At 36.5% G+C, this 21864-nt stretch overlaps 1 protein-coding gene across 7 annotated transcripts in view; it reads left to right on the forward strand.

The window, feature by feature from the left end:
* PPP3CC (protein phosphatase 3 catalytic subunit gamma) overlaps positions 1-21864 on the forward strand; it is a 105746-nt gene that overhangs the window by 77052 nt on the left and 6830 nt on the right. For 4 of the 7 annotated variants that reach the window (XM_078445455.2, XM_078445454.2, XM_078445450.2 and 1 more), the window contains 6 exons: positions 304-429; positions 1159-1230; positions 13007-13033; positions 13947-14028; positions 14648-14745; positions 21551-21580. In XM_078445455.2, the coding sequence (XP_078301581.1) occupies positions 304-429; positions 1159-1230; positions 13007-13033; positions 13947-14028; positions 14648-14745; positions 21551-21580 (435 nt within the window). The remainder of the gene's footprint in view (positions 1-303; positions 430-1158; positions 1231-13006; positions 13034-13946; positions 14029-14647; positions 14746-21550; positions 21581-21864) is intronic. The other 3 variants (XM_078445452.2, XM_078445451.2, XM_078445453.2) reach the window with 3 other exon arrangements.

Raw genomic sequence — 21864 nt, forward strand, 5'->3', positions numbered from 1 at the left:
GGAACCTGAGATTTCTATACATGGTTACTGTGCAGTGGCCCTTTGAAGTTTCAGAGCTCAGTTTCTTTTGTACTTTTATTATATGGGATCTTCAGATAACTTTGTTCCTTGGGGTAATTCTTAAAAGAATGAGGTGTATAAAATGCTTTAAGATTTTCCATCTGCTCTTAAATACCGAGGCCTGAATTTACAAATGGAGAGTAAGTTCCTGAATTCTGTTTAGTAGGTATGCAGCTGTATGAAGCATGCCAGTTGCTGTGTCATGTTCCTCTGTGCCAGATTCTCTTGCTTTTTCCTTTTTAGCTGCTGTGTTAAAATATGAAAACAATGTCATGAATATCAGGCAGTTTAACTGTTCTCCACACCCCTACTGGCTTCCAAACTTTATGGATGTTTTCACGTGGTCTTTGCCTTTTGTTGGGGAAAAAGGTAAGGAACTAAAGCATCTGGGCTATCAGTTGTCTTAATTAGTGATGGAGTACACTTTTATATTTGCATGAGTCTCCTGATGGTTCAGAAATGTTTTTCTTAAAGTTATAAGAAGTATTTTCGAATTTTCTTTGTTCTCTACAAAGGTTTTGAAATGGTACTTAGTTTTTAAGTTAAAGTTCTAGTCGATTATATTCTTCTTATTGTAAATATCAACTTAAAATAGCTATCCTACTGTGATCAAGATGTTAAAATAACATAAGTCACTACACCATTCCTTCAGGGATTTCTTCAGTGGTAAAGATATTTAAAAAGAAAATACTGTCCTTAGAATTTCATTTGTGCACCTATACAAATAAGCTATGCAAATATAAAATAAGTCTGTTGGACATAGACATGGTGGCTTAACTTCTTTGTAAAATGGTAAGAAATCTTTTCATGTACATATCAGTGAGGAAGAGGTTCTGGACAGCAGTCTCATGAAATCAAGTAATTAATGCAATAGAATCATCAAGACCGAACTTTCATCAAAGCAAGTAATTTCCCCAAATTCTATATAAACCTGAAGGTCTAGATTTAATGCTACTCTTTATGAATACTCTTAGTAGCATAATGACAAATCATTTTTGTCTATGTTTATTTAACATGTATGTTTAGACAGCCACATCATTATAGAGAAAGTACCTTAATAATTGTATAAATTTTGGGTTATTTTGTCTTATTGTATAGTCACAGAGATGCTGGTTAACGTTCTCAACATATGCTCTGATGATGAATTGATTTCCGAAGATGAAATTGAAGGTAAACTTGCCTTTTTCTCATTTGAACTAGAAATGAAGAAGTTTGGTTTTGGTTTTAGTTCGTTTTGAATAATTTTTTTGACTTATTAAAAAAGAATTATGTTCGTTCCAGAAAAATTAAATTTGAAAAATACAGGAAACCGTAAGTAAGAACAAAAAAGTTACCTATAATCCTGCCATCTCATAGATATCCACTGTTCACATCTTGATGTGATATTGTGTTACCTGTCTTTTGTCTTTGCATATATTTTCCCATTTTTTCTTTTTAACAAAAATGAGGTCATATAATAGTATCACAAACATTTATAGTTATTTATTTTGAGAGAGAGAGAGAGACAGTGCAAGCAGGGGAGGGACAGAAAGAGGGGAGAGAGAGAATCCTAAGCAGGCTTTGCACTGGACATTCAGAGAGCCCAATGTGGGGCTTGAACTCACAAACCATGAGATCATGACCCGAGCTAAAATCAAGAGTCAAGATGCATAACCAACTGAGCCACCCAGGTGCCCCTATAGTTTTTTTGTAGACTAATTTTTAATAGTTATATAGTTGTCCTTGTTGATAAATTTTTGTTTTAATCAGTCCCCTGCTGTTGGATGTTGGATTTTTCCAACATTTTTGTTTTAAAACCCCATAGTTTGGAAAATTCTCAAAGATAAATCTTTATACATTCTGTCAACAACCACTATTCATCACATGCCTAATATATGGCAAGTACTGTTTGGGTCCTTGCATACAATAAACTTATATTCTAGTGGAAGAAAGAGAAACAATAGATAAGTGCAAGTCAGATGTTGATATATGGTATGAAAGAAAGGAAGCAATATTAGGATGTTGAGAATAACATTTTCTTGATTATTTTCATAGGATAAATTTCTAGAAATCATAATTTAAATCAGATACAGATAACCTCTAGAAAGGTTGTACTAGGTTATATTTTTTGTGTGTGATGCATAGTTCATAGTGCTCTCTCCAATTATAGTTTTTATAATCTGGTGCTTTTTATATTTTAATTTGTATTTTTATGATGACTAATGAACATTTTTTGTTGTATTTGTTGACCATATATGTTTTTCTTTTGTGAATTTGTCAATGCATACCTTTTGCCCATTTTCCTACTGGGTTATGTGCACATTTTTTTGTTTTTTGCTTTTCTTATTGGCCTGTGGGCGTGAGGGATCTTTATGTAGTAACATTTTGTTATATATGTAGCCACGTATTTTTTTCCTAGGGTGTTGTGGGAGGTTTGATTTTAAATATATATTTGTTAATGTTTATTTATTTTGAGAGAGACAGAGACAGAATGTGAGCAGGGTAGGGGCAGAGAGAGGGAGACACAGAATCTAAAGCAGGCTCCAGGCTCTGAGCTGTCAGCACAGAGCCCATCGTGGGGCTCGAACTCACAAACCGCGAGATCATGACCTGAGCCGAAGTTGGACGCTCAACCCGGACGCTTAACTGACTGAGCCACGCAGGCGCCCCGAGGGTTGATTTTAAAGTTAGGTCCCAACTTATCTGAGAATGCAGAAGATTTTGGAAAGATGGTGGTACCTGAGTTCAAAACTCTGGCTGTCTCGTTTTCCAAGCTGTGTGCTAAAGTGATTCACTCAACTGTTAGGATAAATTATCTACGTCGGGGAAAGCCTAGCCTACTTTGGGCAGATAGAGTCTTAAACATATTTATGTTTTAGATTCCACAGTGAAGGTGAGGAGCAGATGGAGCATAGCTTGTGAGTAACTTTATGTAAGATAAGAGATCACTAGAAGGAACCAATTCTTTGTGAGGGAAGAGTACAGACAAGGAAAATTAAAACGAAATAAAGAATTTAAGTTGGAGGAAGAGGAAGAAATAGATCTAGTAGAATTTATATTCAAATTTAAGTGGACATGGAAGTTATTGTGAACTCTATTATATGTATTAAGAAAGGATTCTTGATGATCATAAAGGTATGCTTATAAAATTATGCCAAAAATTGCATATATATATATATATATATAAAAGGATTGCAAATATATATATTACAAAATTGCAAATATATATATTAAAGAATTGTTATAATAGCAACAGATTCAAAGCAATCTAAATGTCCCTCAGTGGAGAGGTGGGTAATTCAATTATGATATATCCATATGATTGATTCTCTACATAGAATATTATTTTCTTCATGCAAACCTCCTTTGTCCCATTCTCTTCAAGTCAGCTCTTATTCAGCTTATTGTAACATCCTCATGGAAGACATTTCTGACCTCCCTGACTAGATCCAATACCCCTGTCATGCTGTCTCATATCAACCTGTACCTCTCCTTAGCATTTGATAGAGTTGTAATTTTGCGTTTATTTATATTATTGTAAGATTAATATATTTTACTCCCACTCAACTGTCAATTCCCTGAATGCTGGGACACAATTGGTTTTTGGTTTTAGGGCTTACCAGTATAGCCCTAAAGCCAAGTGTAGTGCAGTGAGCATGGTAAAGTAAATATTTGTTGAGTTAGATTCAGTGATATGAAGGGCAACTATTAAAAAAAGAATGGAGTAAGGCTATCAGTGCTAATATGGAAAATTTATTAGATATTCTGTTAAGTGCAAAAGTGAATGAATAGAATCCTGTCATTCTCATTTTTTACAGGGTGTAAAGATATCAGCTGATACATGCTTTTTAATTTTTTTTCTGAAAGGAAACAAAGAATAACCATCTAGGTTATAATGGTGAATTGAACACACCTCTAATTCCATTCCTTCCTGAAACCACACTAAAACCACAATACAATTTTGGTTTTATTTAAGTGATATAAATTAAGGATTTCCACTTTAGTAATATCAGACTAGATAGTGTAAATCAACCCTGACTTAAGATCACTGCAAAAGCTACACACAGGATTGTAAAATTTGCTTTAAAGGCATTCAGAAAGCTAACAAAGTAAAATAATTACCAAGTTGAGATCTGGAAAAAGGCATAAATCCAGAGAGGTAAAACCAACATTTGGGACTATTTGTCTCCTGGAGATAATGAATTTCAAAAGAGAGGGTAAGAGGTTGAGCAGCCCTCTTGATAGAAGCTAAAAAGTTAGGGCTCATGGCTTGCTAAGGATGATATGAGTGCTGGTAAGTTTCTCCTCATTGGTTTGGGATCCCAGAAGGTCGCATCCATGTAAGTAAAGGTAAGGGTGAACTGGAAATAGAACAGCCCTCAAAGGGACTACAGTTTACCTTCAAATCATTTCAATCCATGAAATTTAAATAAAGTAGCTGCAGGCGCCTGGCAAAAGCAAACCTCTCTAGGCTAAGATAACATCATGTAGGGCCTTAAATTCCTACAAATAGCCTTTCAAATATAATATGTGGCTCACAACCAAAATAACTAGGCATATGAGGAGATAGAACAACATGAATGAGAACCAGCAGAAACAGCAAAAAATAAAAACAGATGCCAGATTCTCCAGACATTGGCTTTATCAGACTGAACTTTAAAATAGCTATGCTAGGGGCTCCTGGGTGGCTCTGTCGGTTGAGTGTCTGACTTAGGCTCAGGTCATGATCTCATGGTTCTTGGGTTCAAGTCCCACATTGGGCTGTCTGCTGTCAGTGAGAAGCCTGCTTTGGATCCTCTGTCCCCAAACCCCCTGCACCTCTCCTGCTTGCTCATTCTCTCTCTCAAAAGTAAATAAAATAAAAAACATTTAAAATAAAGTAACTGTGCTAAAAACAAAACCAAAACAATGATTACTGTGTTCAAGATCATAAAAAACTAGGTTGAAGGGGCACCTGGTCAAGCATCAGACTTCAGCTCAGGTCACAATCTCACAGTTTGTGATTTTGACCCCTGCATCAGGCTCTGCACTGACAGTGCAGAGCTTAGTTGGGATTCTCTCTCTCTCTCTCTCTCTCTCTCTCTCTTTCTCTCTCTCTCTCTCTCTCTGCCCCTCCTCAACCTGTGCTTTCTTTCTCTCTCAAAATAAGTAAATAAACTTAAAAAAAAAAAACTAGGTTGAAAATTTTGGCAAAGAATTGTGAATTATAAAAGATATAGCAGAGTTGATAAAGTACCAAAAGAAAATGCTAGGAAGGAAAAGTAAAATAAAATTTAAAACTCTGGACAGATGAATTAACAGATTCAATAAAGCTTAAACTGAGAATAAATGAACTAGGTAAGAAGTCAGAAAAAAACAATCTAGAATGAATGAATCATGAAAAGAAAAAATAAAATACCAAAAAGAAAGCCTAAGAGACAGAGGATACAGTGAACAGGCATATCATCTGTGTGTTTAGAGTCCCAAAGAAGAGATAGAGTCAGGGACAGAATCACTATTTGAAGAGAGAATGGATAAAAATTTTCTAAATTTGTCAAGACATTAAGCTATCGGTCGAAGAAGCTCTGTAAACCAAAGCAGAATAAATTTAAAAAATAACAATGACATCTTAAACGCATCATAGTAAAAGTACTTTGGATGACAAAAAAACTTGGGGTTGTAAATTCAAGCCCCAAGTTCGGTGTAGAAATTACCAAGTAAATAAATAAATAAACTTCTAAAACAAAACAAAACAAAACAAAACATGTCATACTTTGGTAAGAAATGGGTGTTACAATTTAGAGTAACTTTCAAGAAAAGAGAGTTTTTTTAAGTATGTAACTTTCAAGGGGCACCTGGGTGGCTCAGCTGGTTAAGCATCTGACTTCGGCTCAGGTCATGATCTTGCAGTTCGTGAGTTCAAGTCCCATGTCAGTCTCTGTGCTGACAGCTCAGAGCCTGGAGCCTGCTTCAGATTGTCTGCCTCCCTCTCTCTCTGCCCCTCCCCCACTTTCTCTCTTTTTCTCAAAAATAAACATTAGAAAAAAAAAGTATGTAACTTTCAAGTTTTAGAAAAAGTGGAACAATAGAAAAATAATCCAGAAGAATGCAAGAAGGGAGGAAAGGTACATATAACAGTAAGATAAATAGAATAAATTATCATGGTAAATGTTTCAGAAATTTTATTAAATGTAAATGGATAAAAGACAAATTATCAAGTAGGATTTTTTTAAATTTTGTGTTTGTTTTTTAACTTTATTTATTTATTTTGAGAGAGAGGGCATGTGCTCGAGCAGGGGAGGGACAGAGAGAGAAGGGAGAGAGAGAATCCCAGGAGAATCCCACTGAGGGGCTTGATCCCATGACCATGAAATCATGACCTGAGCTGAAATCACGAGTTGGACACTTAACTGACTGAGCCACACCCCAGACTTTATGTTTTATAAGAGACAAGTTCACAGCATAAGGATACAGAAAGTTTATAAGTAAAAGGAGAAGAATAAATAATATCATGCAAGTACTAACCAAAGAAAAGTTGTTACAGATAGAGTAATATTACATGAAGTAGAATCTAAAAAATAAGATGTAACAATTTTAAATGTATATACAATTAAATAATATGGCTTCATAATATATAAAATGAAAAATAACAGAAGTATAATGAGAAATAAAAATATTCACAGTGGGTAGTAGGAGAATTTAACACATACCTCTCAGTAATTGATGGAATAAGCAGACAGACAAAATTAGGAAGATCGTAGAAAATTAGAACAATGTAGTTAATGAACTTGACCGACATATAAAGAACACTGCATCCAACAGGTGCTGAATACACCTTCTTTTCAAATACACATAACATTTACAAAAATTTACAGAGCTAAAAGCAAGTTTCAGACATCAAAGGATTAAAATCATAATGACTATGTTCTTTGACCACATGCAGTTAATATATAAATCAGTAACAAAAAGACAATCTAGAGCACCCTCATAATATTGGGAGATTTAAGAATATACATGATAGGGGCTCCTGGCTGGCTCAGTTGATAGAACATGCGACTCTTGATCTCAGCATCATGAGTTCAAGCCTCATGTTGGGCCTAGAGCTTACTTAAAAAAAAAAAAAAAATGTATACAGGGCGCCTGGGTGGCTCAGTCAGTTAAGCGTCCAACTTTGGCTCAGGTCTTGATCTCATGGCTTGTGAGTTCGAGCCCCATGTTGGGCTCTGTGGTGACAGTGCGGAGCCTGGAACCTGCTTTGGATTCTATGTCTCCCTCTCTCTCTCCCCCTCCCCTGCTTGTGCTCTGTCTCTCTCTGTCTCTCAAAAATAAATAAACATTGGGAAAAAAAAAATTTTAAGTATATACACACACACACACACACACACACACACACACACACACAAACACACTTGATAACCAATGAATCAAATAGCAGATGACGTTGAAAATTTGAAAGTATTTTGAGCTGAATGACTATGAAAAGTAGTACATATTAAAACTTGAGGACAGGCAGCACACCAGGCAGGCCTGGGTTTGGGACTGGAGCCTAAACCTTGTGGCCATGTCAGCAGATGCTAACTGGTTGACAGCAGAAGAGAGGAAGTAAGTTATACTTGACCTTAAAGTAACAGGATGGTCAGAATTAAGTGAAAGAGATGCCATCTACAAAGAATTCTTTAAAATTTTTATTTTTAAGTTTGTTTGTTTGTTTGTTTAAAGAGAGCATGTGTGAAGGGGAGGAGCAGAGAGAGGAAGACAGAGAATCCCAAGTAGGCTCCACACCTCTAACAGAGAGAGCCCCACACAGGGCTCAAATTCAAGAACCGTGGAATCATGACCTGAGCCAAAATCAAGAGTTGGACGCTTAACTGACTGAGCCACCCAGGTGCCCCTCCTTCAAAAATTTTAATCAGGCATTTGGCTTCATGTCCTGAGTTGCCCTTGAAGCAGAGAAGATGAATCATCACCCAGAATGGTTCAGTGTGTACAGCAAGGTCCGAGTGACTCTCCTCTGTCATGACTGTGGTGAACTGACCAAAAGATGCGAAAGTGGTCAAGCTTAATGACTAATCAGCTGCTTCTGTGTGAGTTCTTCCAAAATGCATATAAAATCTTGCATACGTCTTAGTTGCAATGTTTTTTTAAGGCATCTTCCATGAACAAATTAAGTTGTAAATTTAGTTCATCTTATACTACATTTGTAGTATAAAATCAGTGCTTAAACTCAAACCGATTTAAACTTGGGTGGGGGAAACAAAAATTGGATGTATCTAAAGCCATGCTTAGAGGAAAATTTATAGCTTTAAATACATATTTGGAAAAGGAGAAAGGCAGAAAATCAGCATCTATCTCAAAAAGTTGACAAAGGGTAGATAGCACTTTACGCCTAAAGAAAATAGATGTCATGAAATAAAAAGAATATTGTTACAAAATAGGAAAAAAGATACAGAAAAGCAGTAATAACCAAATTGTGCTCTTAAAAGAGACTTAATAAAATTGATAAATCCCTGATAAGACTTACCAAGTAAACAAAATGGAGACATCGGACCCTACAGACATTAAGAAAATAATGAGAATAGGGGTGCCTGGATGGCTCAGTGGGTTAGGCATCTGACTTCGGCTCAGGTCATGATCTCCCAGTTCATAGGTTCGAGCTCCTTGTCAGGGTCTGCGCTGACAGCTCAGAGCCTAGAGCCTGTTTTAGATTCTGTGTCTCCCTCTCTCTCTGTGCCATACCCCCATCAAAAATAAATAAACATTTAAAAAAAAATAATGAGAATAAATTTATACCAGTGAATTTTAAAACTTAGATGAAATGGACGGATTCCTGAAAAACGTAACTTACCCAAACTGACACCATATAGAAAATCTTAATAATTACAGTCCTACCAAGAAACAGGATCTGTAATTTAAAAAAAAAATTTTATGAAGAAAATTCCAGGTGAAGATAACTTCACCAACAGATTTACCAAACATTTAAGAAAGAAACAACATCAATGTTAAACAAATTCTTCCTGAGAATAAAAAGAAGAAATGCTCCCCTATAATTTAGTGAGGTTAGTATAACTGTGATCCTAAAATGTGAAAGGACATTAATCCTAAACAAAACATCATCAAATTGAAACTAGCAATATACATAAAAGAATTCTGCCTCCCAACCAAGTTGGAAGATTTAACATTAAAAATTTAATCAGTATTACTAATGTAAAATCTTAATACTAGTGGAAATTGCGAGAGGGGTGTATGTGAACTCCATAGAGTCTTCACTACTTTGCTGAATGTCTAAAACTATTCTAAAATAAAAATTTTATTTAAAAAATCAGTATAATTCACTGCATTAAAAACCATAGATGCAGAGATAGCTTTAGGTAAGATTCATCCTTCTTTTGCAATAGATCCATTAATCTAGGCTTGGAGAGGAATTCTTTAACATATTTATAAAAGCCTATTGCAAACATCATATGGCAAGATGTTGAAAGTTCTCCTTGGTGATTGGGAACAGGTAAGGATGTCAGTTATTAATACCTCCATATAATACCGCATTAGAAGTTATACCCAGTAGGGGCGCCTGGGTGGCTCAGTCGGTTGAGCGTCCAACTTCAGCTCAGGTCATTATCTCGCGGTCCGCGAGTTCGAGCCCCACGTCAGGCTCTGTGCTGACAGCTCAGAGCCTGGAGCCTGTTTCAGATTCTGTGTCTCCCTCTATCTCTGACCCTCCCCCATTCATGCTCTGTCTCTCTCTATCTCAAAAATAAATAAACGTTTAAAAAAAAAAAAGAAAAAGAAGTTATACCCAGTATAATAAGGCAAGAAAAAGCAACATAGGGTATAAAGATTAGAAAGAGAGAAACAAAGCTATCATTATTTATAGGTGATTTGACTGTGTATAGAGAAAATTCAAAGGAATTTATAGATTGTTAAAATCAACAAGGGCATGTAGCTGCTGGATACAAAGTTAATAAGCAAAAATCATTTGTGTTTCCATTACCAGCAACAAGCAAAATGAAATTTTAAATGTGCCATTTACAATATCCTCCCTAACAATAAATCTGACAAGTGGTGTGTGATACCTCTAAGCAACAAACTATAAAACATTATTAGAGAAATTAAAGGAGATCTAAATAAATGTAAAGAAATAAAATGTACATTGAGTTTTGGAAAACTCAATATTGTAAAGATATATTATTCCCAAATTGATCTGTGGATTCAGTACAAAGTCAACTATTAACAGACCATTTGACTGTAAAATTTATATGGAAATACTGAGGATAGATTCTAAAATTTGTATGAAAATGCTGAGGATAGGTTCTAAAATTAGTGTGGAAATAGTTTAAGTCTTGAAGAAGATCAAGGTTTACTGCAAAGCTAGAGCATTTAGGATTATTAGTGCAAGGACAGATGGGCACTGAAACAGAATAGAGAATCCAGAAACATCACAGCATTTGTGGACACTTGATTTACACCAGAGGTGGTCCTGCAGAGTAGTGGGGAAATGATGGTATTTTTAATAAGTGTTTTGGGGATATCTGAGAAAAAAATTAAACCTGACCCATATCATATTTCAAACACAAAATAAATCCCAGACAGATTAATACACTCATATATGAGGGGCACCTGGGTGGCTCAGTCGGTTGAGCGTCTGACTTCAGTGCAGGTCATGATCTCGCAGTCTGTGAGTTCGAGCCCCGCATCGGGCTCTGTGCTGACAGCTCAGAGCCTGGAGCCTGTTTCAGATTCTGTGTCTCCCTCTCTCTCTACCTCTCCCCCACTCATGCTCTGTCTCTCTGTCAAAAATAAATGAACATAAAAAAAATTTTTTTAATAATTCATATATGAAAGGCAAAAAAATAAAGCCTCTAGTATTTATAATACAAAATATCTTCATGACCTTGCGGGAAGAGGACAATTTCTTAAATACAGGTCACAGAAAACACTTACCATATGGAAACTATTGATAAGTTGGACTACATTAAAAGTAAGAATTTATGAATTTATATTTATCAAAAGACCCTTTTAAGAGTGTGAAAAGTCAAGGTACAAAGTGGGAGAGGGTATTTGCAACACAATCAACAAAGAGCTCACTTGAAGAATATATGAAGAACTCCAGGTCAGTTAGACGAGACTTGAATAAGTACTTCACAAAAGAGAATATCAAAATGGTCTGTGAAGATATAAAAAGATACCCATCCACATTAGTGATTGTGAAAATGCAAATTAAAACCACACTGGCTGATTCTATACACCCACCAGATTGGCTAAAATTAAAGATGAATTAAAGATGACACCAAGTGCTGGCCTGGACGTGTAGCAGCAGGAATGCTCATACACTGAAATATAACTTCGTACGTCCACTTTAGTAGATAATATCTAACTTATCCAAAGTTGAACATATACATACCCTGTAACTGATCGTTCTAATTCTAGGAATGTACTTAACAGAAATAGCAGTAAAGAGAAACGCATAGGAATATTCATAGCAGTTGAATTCACAATAGCCAAAAATTGGAATTAGACCAAATAACCACTGATAGTAAAAAGGAAAATTGTGGCATATTCATATGGTGGAATTGTATACAATAATGACCATGAACTATAATGGGCAAAACATGGATCAGTCTTACAAACATAATGTTGAGCAAAAGAAGCCAGACACAGAAATACATATTTGATTGTTCCAAATACACAAAGTTAAAACACAATGAAAACCATAGTGTTTGTGGATACCCACACACTTACATGGTAAAACTATAAAGAACAGCATGAAAGTGATTTCAATAAAGGTCAAGAGAGTGATTTTCTTTGGGAAGAGAGAGACATTTTACATTTGTTTTGTGCACTTTTCTGTATGTTTATCATACCTCACAATAAAAAAGTGATAAACCTAGAAAAATGTGGAGATTTTTATAGGAATTTTTAGAAGCTGGGAAACATGAATAATTTGTGTTCCTCACTTAGCTAATTCAAGAAAGCTAAAGTAATGTGGAATGCTGAATTATAGCACAGAATCCTCAAAAAGCAAAGGAATTGGTAGTACCAGTTTCTAGAATTGGGGACTGGGTTAGGGGGAGTAAGGGGATGGGCACTGAGCTAAAAAAAAAAAAAAAAAAAGACTGGGTAGAAGCTGTTTCAAAGGCAGTTAAAATCCTAATTGCCACTGGGCAGTTGCCTCTCCTCCAGGTCTGGAGGCTAATCTCTAAAAAAAGTGTAACCAAAGAATTTCTGGGCTAGGAATACAGCTGAGGGCATCATTACCTGGCCCCAAACCAGTGAATTAAGCAGCCATGTGCATCCTCAATACTGATAAAGAGAATTCCCTAACAAAAGTTCACCCTGATCACAACCTGTAAAGCTCCAAGTCTGCAGTCTACCTGGCAACTCTGAGAGCCTTTTAGGCCCTCATTCCTAATCAGGAGCCGACACCAAGGATTACCATCCACCTCAGGAAAGTCTTGGAGTCAGTCAAACAACAATACAAACAGCAAAAAACAATGTGAATGAGCTTGAGATTCTCAAGAAAATATAAAACTTAAAAAAGGAAAACCTATAATATCTCCAAAAAGGTATAGGAAGATAGTGAATCCGTTAAACAAAAACATCTTGCTCTTATTACGAGATTTGTAGGCTGTTCATTCTGTCCTTTGTTTTTTGTTCCTTGTTTTCAGCATCGTTTTGTTTCCTAAGTAATATATTTTTCTTTGTCTAAGTTTATTTTCATGATTTGTGGGGATGGGATATGTTAGATAAAAACAGATGTGAAATAATGTAAAACTATAAACTTTAAGAAATGGAAAACTGCTGACAAGAAGTTTGTAATTTAATGTTCTATCATGATACCAAGGATGTCTCTTCTGAGCTGATAAAGATAGTAGCCTGCTTCTCTCATTGCATTTCACTTTGATTTTTTTTCTCTCTTCCATGTAAACTTAAATTTCTCTTCTCATATTTCTATCTTCATCTCCTTGTTTCTTGGTGTCTCTTCTCCCTGAAGATCACTACATTTCAAGCTATCGGAAAGGTATCCGACTAAAATGTGCTAAGAGCTTACTACTCGCTGTCTGTCACATACAGTCTATTAATTTTATTGGATCTTTTTAGTTGTAGTTGAGTAATTTCAGACAGGGTCTCCATCCTCCCTTTCTGTTTTAATGTGAGTGTTTTCTCTGGACCTGCCATATAATTCTGCAGGATATTGAGAGCTGGAAGGGTGAGGAAGGAGAGACCATGTTTCTCTTTCTGACTTTTGAATGTGGTCACCTGGTGCATGCCTGGACCTTGGCTTCTCATACGTGAGCTGTTTCCTGAATCATAGATGGGAAAAGGCCATAAAATGTTGTGGTAACTTTTTTTGATGTTGCTTTATAAAGACCTTACCCATCATCATGATTTGTACCACACAGTTGTCTATGGTAGGCAATAACTCACCAGTCTGTGAGTAAGTGAGGATTATAGAATGAAAGTAGCCCTCACTAAGTTCAGGAGAGCTAGCTGTATATATGCAGAAGACAACTGCTTGAATCATCACTTGCCATTTGGCAGGCCAAACCCTGCATCCTAAGGTGGCCCACAGCATTTGCAAAAGAGATCTTTGCTGTAGCAACTGTCTTTGTCTATGTGTATATTTCATTCTTTGCTGTGTTCTACATTTCAGAACCACAAATAAGTTCCTACCTTTCATAGATCCATCCAGTCTGTCTTTGTTGTGACCCCTCCATTTTTACTTCCATCTTTTTTTCCCCCCTTCTGGGTTGTTTTCTCTCTTGCTCCTTAGAACTTCCTGGGATTTTTGTTTGTTTAAACAAACTTAGGCCTTGATTTCTTTTTTTAAAACAATAATTTCTTTAAGTTAGAAAGATACTTCATCCTGCATATTTTAAAACTAACCTTGTTAACACATTCTTTTAACTCACTTATTCTTTGTATTCTTTAAGGAGGCACTACAGTTCGAAAGGAGATCATCAAGAATAAAATCAGAGCCATTGGGAAGATGGCACGGGTCTTTTCAATTCTGCGGTGAGGATAAATCTGTCATTACAGTATGGGATAAAAGTATTTTGAGAGACAATTAGAAGTTGATTTCAGAACAGTTTTTTTTAGAATTAAAGTGTAGTACAATTGGATAGGTCTTCAAAGTGGAGTGCAGATTGAATCTGACCTATCTACTAAAGTGACTAGAAATGTTTTGGCAAACATTCATTTGGTACAAGCTTAGGTATAGTGAATGGAGTGATTTAGTGTGAATTCTTGGATCCAGATTGCCTGTTCACATCCTGGCTCTACCTCTTCTTAGCTGAATGGTTTGGAGCCTCAGTTTCCTTGTCTATAATAGAGTGACAATAACAAGACCTGCCTTATACAGTTATTAGGAGGATTAAATGGTATGATATATGGGAAACATTAGAACAGCGGCTGCCTATTAAGTACCTCTAATTGAGAAGCAAGAACTGGCTGGTGGTTTAAAATTGGAATATTTTCATAAAACATCAGTTTCTTTGGGTCAGGGAAGGGGTAGGAAGAAGGAGAACCTGTCCTCCATCTCTGTGCATCCTTTCTTAACTTCCTTCTAGTATCTTTGAACTGCCGAGTGGTGGACACCCTGGCGTTAATGCAGGATTTTCACCTTCCTTTGCAGGGAAGAGAGTGAGAGTGTGCTGACTCTCAAGGGCCTGACGCCTACAGGAACACTCCCTCTAGGTGTCCTCTCAGGAGGAAAGCAGACTATTGAGACAGGTGAGTCTGAGAAATACTGCTTTCATGGAAGATGTGCTCCCATTACCCAGCAGTCAACATAAAATCTAAAATTAGGGCTTCTTTGAAGAAATGATACTGGAGCAATTGGACATCCATTTGGGGGAAAAGTGAATCTTGACTCTTTTCTTTACATATGAAAACTAATTCAAAATGAATTATAACTTAAATATAAAAGATAAAAACAGTAAAACTCCCGGAAGAAAGGACGGAGAGTATTGGGGTAGATAAAAAGTCCTTATATAGTACACAAAAAGTGCTAACCTTAAAAGAAAAAAAATCAACTAAATTCCATAAAACTAAGAATTTCTAAAAAAAAAAAAAAAAAACTTAAGAATTTCTATTTACAAAATTATATGATTAAGAAAGGGAAAAGGCAAGCCATTAACTGAGAAAAGATTTTTTGCAATGTGTATGTCTGACAAAGGGCTTGAATTCAGAATATATAAAGAACTACAAACTCAATAAGAAAAACACAACTAATGTTTTGTTTTGTAATTTTTTTTAATTAAAAAAAAAATTTTTTTTTAAACGTTTATTTATTTTTGAGACACAGAGAGACAGAGCATGAACGGGGGAGGGTCAGAGAGAGGGAGACACAGAATCTGAGACAGGCTCCAGGCTCTGAGCTGTCAGCACAGAGCCCGACGCGGGGCTCGAACTCACGGACCGCGAGATCATGACCTGAGCTGAAGTCGGCCGCTTAACCGACTGACCCACCAGGCGCCCCTGTAATTTTTTTTAATGTTTATTTTTGAGAGAGAACAAGAGAGGCAGAGTGCAAGCGGGGGATGGGCAGAGAGAGAGGGAAACACAGAATTCAAAGCAGGCTCCAGGCTTGAACTCACAAACCGTGAGATCATGACCTGAGCCGAAGTCAGACGCTTAACTGACTGAGCCACCCAGGCGCCCCACACAACTAATGTTTTTAATGTCAAAAGATATTAACAGGCACTTCACAAAAGAGGGTATCAAAATGGCCAATGAGCATATGAAAAGATGCTTAATAAAGTTATCTGGGAAATAGATATTAAAATCGCAGTGAGATGCCACTACATATTCACCAGAATGGCTAAAATTAAAAGTCTAATAACACCAAGTGTTGGTGAATTTATGGACAAGAGAACTAGATACATTGTTGGTGTACTTGGAAATTGGTTCAGCCACTTTGGAAAACTGTTGGGCAGTAAAGCAAAAACATATGTCTTACCCTGCAACCCAGCAATAAGACCTGGTATATATTGAAGAGAATCAGTGCGTATGTCCTCCAAAGGATAGGCATAAGAATGTTCACTGTGGCTTTATTCATAATAGCCCCAAACGGGAAACAACCCAAATGTTCAGCAATAGTAGAATAGATAAATGTGTTCTATTTATACAATGGAATACTACACAGCAATGAAAAATCACATTACGAATACATGCAAAAACAGGGTTGAACCTCACAGACATTATGGTAAACTCAAAAAGCTAGGCACAAAATGGCACAGACTGTCTGGTTTACAGAATGTTCAAGAATAGGCAAACTAGCCAAATGGTAATAGAAGTCGGAATAGAATGGCACTTCCTCTGGTGGGAGACTAATTGACCCCGAAGGAGCAGAAGGGACTTCTGGAGTAGTGGGGGTATTCTGTATCACTCTCTGGGTAGTAGTTACACAAGTGTATTCATACATAAAAACGTATAGAGCTGTTCACTTCAGATTCGTGCACATGTTATGCCTCACCTAATGTATATTTTATACCTTAATTTTGGGTGTTAGAATGTCTCAGAGAGGGAGTTTGCCTCTGCCTACAAGCCATGTTCTACTCCACTGCCATGTCACCTATCCAAACAGAGTGTCTGTTCTAAAAATTGTGTGGGTGCTGGCTTGTAAGGAGAGGGCTTTATGGAATCCTGGAATGAAAAGATCGATATTTGTCAGAATAGACATAGATCTGGTCAAGCAAGACAATTAATTCTAGGCACAAAAACTGGAGTCGAAGCATTAGCAACTTAGAGTTTCACTGCTTTTTGCCCCCTTATTTTATTGAATTGTTTCTATTTAAGTTTTTTTTTCTTGTCATCCCATTACTTACAGGAATCCTTTCCATTTTGTGGAAAGTCCACTGATGTTGATTACTAGGAACAAGCCCCTTTTTCCCCTTTCTTTTTATAGGATTGATTTTCTCCTTCTCTTTCAAATTAAATACTGGAATGTTAGAGTTCAGCTATTTAGAAGGAGGAAATAAACATTTTCTCCTTGGAAGTATATAACTAATTTTCTTAATTTGTTTAGTTTCATAAAAAGGATCAGTAAACTATTTTAGATTGAATTTTTTCTCTCAAATAAATGTGCAGTTTCTTGTGAGGAAATACTTCCCACTGTTACTTTGGTAATTAGTCATGTGAGCTACTCTGAGAGCAGTTTTGGTAGGTTGGAATTAGTTGGAAACACCATGGGTGAAGAAGAAGGGAGTGTCTTCTACAGCCTTTCTTGAAAAGTTTTGGAAACTTGCTGATCCACAAAGTTGTTGTTTTAATCTGGACCTTGAAAGAGCAAATCAGAGATGAATAATGAAGAGAATTTTATAGATGTGTTGTTTGGAGATTTGTTTGTTTATAATCTTTGATCTGCCTTGTGTTCTCAGTCCCAAGTATATTGTTTTCTTCATTCCTAATTGGAATATTAGTGTTTTAATCACATAAGGTTTTTCATTGATAGACATCTTCAGGAATATATAAGAACAGAACTGAAGGTGGAGCCAGCTTTTTAGACTTCCTTATCTCTCTCACTGATTGACAGGAACTGAGCTTATTTTGTCATTTTCCCATCAGAGTCTCAGTTCTGTAGGTTCATTGGCAAACTGGAACATTAGCTAAAAAAGACCTTTTATTGTTCTTGTAACTTTTTAAAAAATTATTTACGTGATTTTGTTTTATTTTTTAATATAATTTATTGTCAAGTTGGCTAACATGCAGTGTGTACAGTGTGCTCCTGGTTTGAAGGGTAGATTCCCATGATTCATCGCTTGCATCCAACACTCAGTGCTCATCCCAACAAGTGCCCTCCTCAGTGCCCATCACCCATTCTCCGCTCTCCTCTACCCTATTGTTCCTGTAACTTTACTTGGAGACCTTTCAACCAACAATATCCCATATGGCCTCATAGCACGCATTCACTTACATCTTACCTTGTTCCACGAGGGATTTGAGTAAGTTACAGTACACACATAATACAGGGAAGTAAAGTAAAGTAAAGAAGCTGGGAATTTGGAGCACAAAGGAAAACAAAACAAAACAAGCCAATAGCCACAACTTTTACTACAAGCTTCCTAATACCAAAATAAAGAGGAGTGCCAAGAACTGAACAGATTGACAAAGACCATAAAATAAAAAAACAGATTAGGTATAAATTGGACTGCATCAGAATTAACATTTGTGTAGCAAACTGAGCCATCATCAAGAAAGTAAAAAGACAAGCCATAGAATGAGTGACAATATTAACAATCATGCATTTGATAAGGGACTGGTATCTAAAGAATTTAAAGAACTCTTATAATTGAAAAATAAAAAGACAACTCAGGCAACAACAGATGTTGGCGAGGATTCAGAGAAAGAGGATCTCTTTGGCATTGTTGGTGGGAATGCAAGCTGGTGCAGCCATTCTGGAAAACAGTATGGAAGTTCCTCAAAAAACTAAAAATAGAACTACCCTATGACCCAACAATTCACTACTAGGTATTTATCCAAGGGATACAGGCGTGCTGTTTCAACATGCACCCCCATGTTTATAGCAGCACTATCAACAATAGCCAAAGTATAGAAAAAGCCCAATGTCCATCGATGGATGAATGGATAAAGAAGATGTGGTGTATATATACAATGGAGTATTACTCGGCAATCAAAAAGAAAGAAATCTTGCCATTTGCAACTATGTGGATGGAACTGGAGGGTATTATGCTAAGCGAAATTAGTCAGAGAAAGACAAATATCATATGACTTCATTCATATGAGGACTTTAAGAGACGAAACAGATGAACATAAGGGAAGGGAAACAAAAATAATATAAAAACAGGGAGGGGGACAAAACAGAAGAGATTCATAAATATGGAGAACAAACAGAGGGTTACTGGGGGGGTTGTGGTGGGGGGTGGGCTAAATGGGTAAGGGGCATTAAGGAATCTACTCCTGAAATCGTTGCACTATATGCTAACTAATTTGGATGTAAATTTAAAACAATAAAATTTTAAAAAAGAGAGGATTAACCCTAAAAAAAAAAAAAAAAGACAACTTAATTAAAAAATGGGTAAAAAAGTTGAGTAGACATTTTTCCAAAGACATACAAATGGCCAATAAGCATGTGAAAAGTTGTTCAACATCATTAGACATTAAGGAAATACAGATCAAAACCACAATTAGATGCCACTACACCCACTAGAATAATAACAAGTGTTGGTGAGGATGTGGAGAAATTGGGACCCTTATATGCTGCTGGTGGAAATGTGAAATTATGTGGTACTTTGGAAACCAATCTGGGAGTTCTTTGGATGATTAAACATACAGTTGACCTTATGAGCATCTGTTTCACTTGTAGTTAAATACCTCAGAGAAATCAAAACATATTCACACAAAGACTTGTACACAAATGTTCATAGCAGCATTTTTCTTTTCTTTTTTTTAATTTTAAAATGTTTTATTTATTTTTGGGAGAGAGTACAAGTGGGGGAAAGGCAGAGAGAGGGGGACACAGAATCCAAAGCAGGCTCCGCACTGACAGCAGTGAGCCCTATGTGGGGCTTGAACTCATGAACCATGAGATCGTGACCTGAGCCAAAGTCAGATGCTCAATTGACTGAGCCACCCAGGTGCCCCAAAGCAGCATTTTTCATTAGAGCCAATAAGTGGAAACAGCCCAGATGCCCATCACCTGATGAGGTGGATAGCCACAGAATAGAATACTATTCAGTCATAAAAAGGAAGGAAATACTGGTGCAGGTTTCAACATAAATAAACCTTAAAAATATTAGACTGAATGAAAGAAGCCAGTCACTAAAGTCACATATTGTGTGATTCCATTTATATGAAATGTCCAGAACAGGCAAATCTGTAGAGGCAGAAAGTAGATTATTGGTTGACTCTAGGATCAGGGGAAGGGAGGCGGGAGGTAAATAGGTTTCTTTTTGGGGTGATGAAAATGTTCTGACCACAGACTGTCCTGTTGGTTGTACAACTCTATATCAAATTGTACACTTTAAGCAAGTGAATTTTATGGTGTATGAATTATATTTCAGTAAAGAAAGATATTTCAACAAAGAAAATTTCAATAAATATAATAAAATAAGAAATATATATATAAATATAAATAAATAAAATAAACCAGTTTCTCAGTTTTATGGGACTATTTCTTATAATGTCCTTTAATGCAGGCTGGTATCTAAATACCCAATGCAAAAAGCAGTTCTAGGAGGACCCAAAACAGTGCAACACTAGTACATATTTTACCACATAGCTTTTAAACTCCAATTAGAACAACAATCTGTATACAGTTTCAGGCTGCACTTTGTTCATCAGCTTTGTAATAACACCAGTGATATACTGTTTGAAGGCACTATCGTTTTCTTGTGAAAGTTTATTCTATTTGAGGAGATTAGGGAGGGTGTGACATTGCTTTACCACAGGCCTACAAATGGTTGACATATTTAAGCACTTGATAAATTTATTCCAAGTTTCCATTTTTCACATTGTGATAGGAAGTTAACTGTCAGTTCTTCCAGTTTCTCCTCTCTTATTGACACGTAAAACTTCAGGACAGCAAACTGTTACTGTTCATTATTCTTTCCTGACTTCTTTTTAAAAATTGGTACTGGAGGAACTGAGAGGGTTCTTCTAGTAGGATCTTTCTTGCTACAACCTGTGACCTTTTCATATATTCGAGTTTTTACTGTTTTAAAAAGATGATACTAGGAAACTTACCTGTTGGCACTAATTTTTAAATTGCTTCCTTTTCCATCACCGAAGGAGAAGGCCTTAGTAATTGGCCTGCCCTCCTGCACAGTAAATAGAAGCACAGTAAATGGAAGCCGTATGGGTTGGAAATGTCAGCTTCTGCTGTATCTCTAATCCCAGATGGCAGGTGAATTTGTATCCAGGATTGAGTAGTTTTATGCCTTTGCCAGCTTAGTACTCCACCCCTGGGACAAGAAATAATCGCTCACTTATAACCCACGTTCCTTTCCCTTCCAAATGCTAGTCTGTTATTCAAAGGCCATTCATTTTTTTATTAAGTAATTAAAAAGGACAGTTGGACCCCACATAAATTGCTTAAGAGCAGGAAGTAGTTTTAAATAACTGTTTTGAATAGGTCCCAGCAACAGCTCATTTAATACCATCTGAGCTGTTAGAAACTAAAGAACAGTTGTAATGTTAAATTATTTGACTCAAGCTATTTTGATACGTGAATGTCAAGACGTAAATTAGCAGTTGGCTATTTAAAATAAGTAAAGCAACATAACTCTTGGTTGTTTGTAGTCAGCTTGACTGACCCATTGTCTTAGCTATGGATGCCATTAGTTTAAAAGGTTCCCATGCCACCTGAAATGTTAAAAATAATAGACACTCTCCCCGCCTCACATTTCCCCGCAATTTAGTTTCTCGCAGCAATCCTCGCTTCTCTAGTTGACTTTTGTTATGAATGGGAATAGGCTGAGGTGGGAGCCTGGGATGTCTGTGCTGGCAGCAATGCTGTTGGTTTACTCACTCTTTTTCTGTCTTCATTTTTGCATGCCACTGCTCCTGCCTCTTACAGCCACAGTAGAAGCGGTAGAGGCCCGGGAAGGTATGGCCATATTCCTGTGTTAGATGTGATCATGTGTCTGTCTACTAGTTTTAAAGAGCTGTGTCAACATTTGAAATCTTCAATTATTGCATCGCCAGAACTGTAACAGTGAGAAAAGAATTAAGTATTTCTAGGCATGCTCATAAAGTGTTTCCTCAGTGTCCTGTATTGGTGTTAATTTAAATGACTTTCTCCACAGCTGAAGTCCTCTCTGGGCTCTATCAGTTTTTGTTTTTTATTTTTGTAAAATGTTTATTTTTGAGAGAGGTGGGGAGGGGCAGAGA

Source organism: Panthera onca, chromosome B1 (assembly GCF_046562875.1).
Source record: "Panthera onca isolate mPanOnc1 chromosome B1, mPanOnc1 haplotype 2, whole genome shotgun sequence".
Taxonomy (NCBI): domain Eukaryota; kingdom Metazoa; phylum Chordata; class Mammalia; order Carnivora; family Felidae; genus Panthera; species Panthera onca.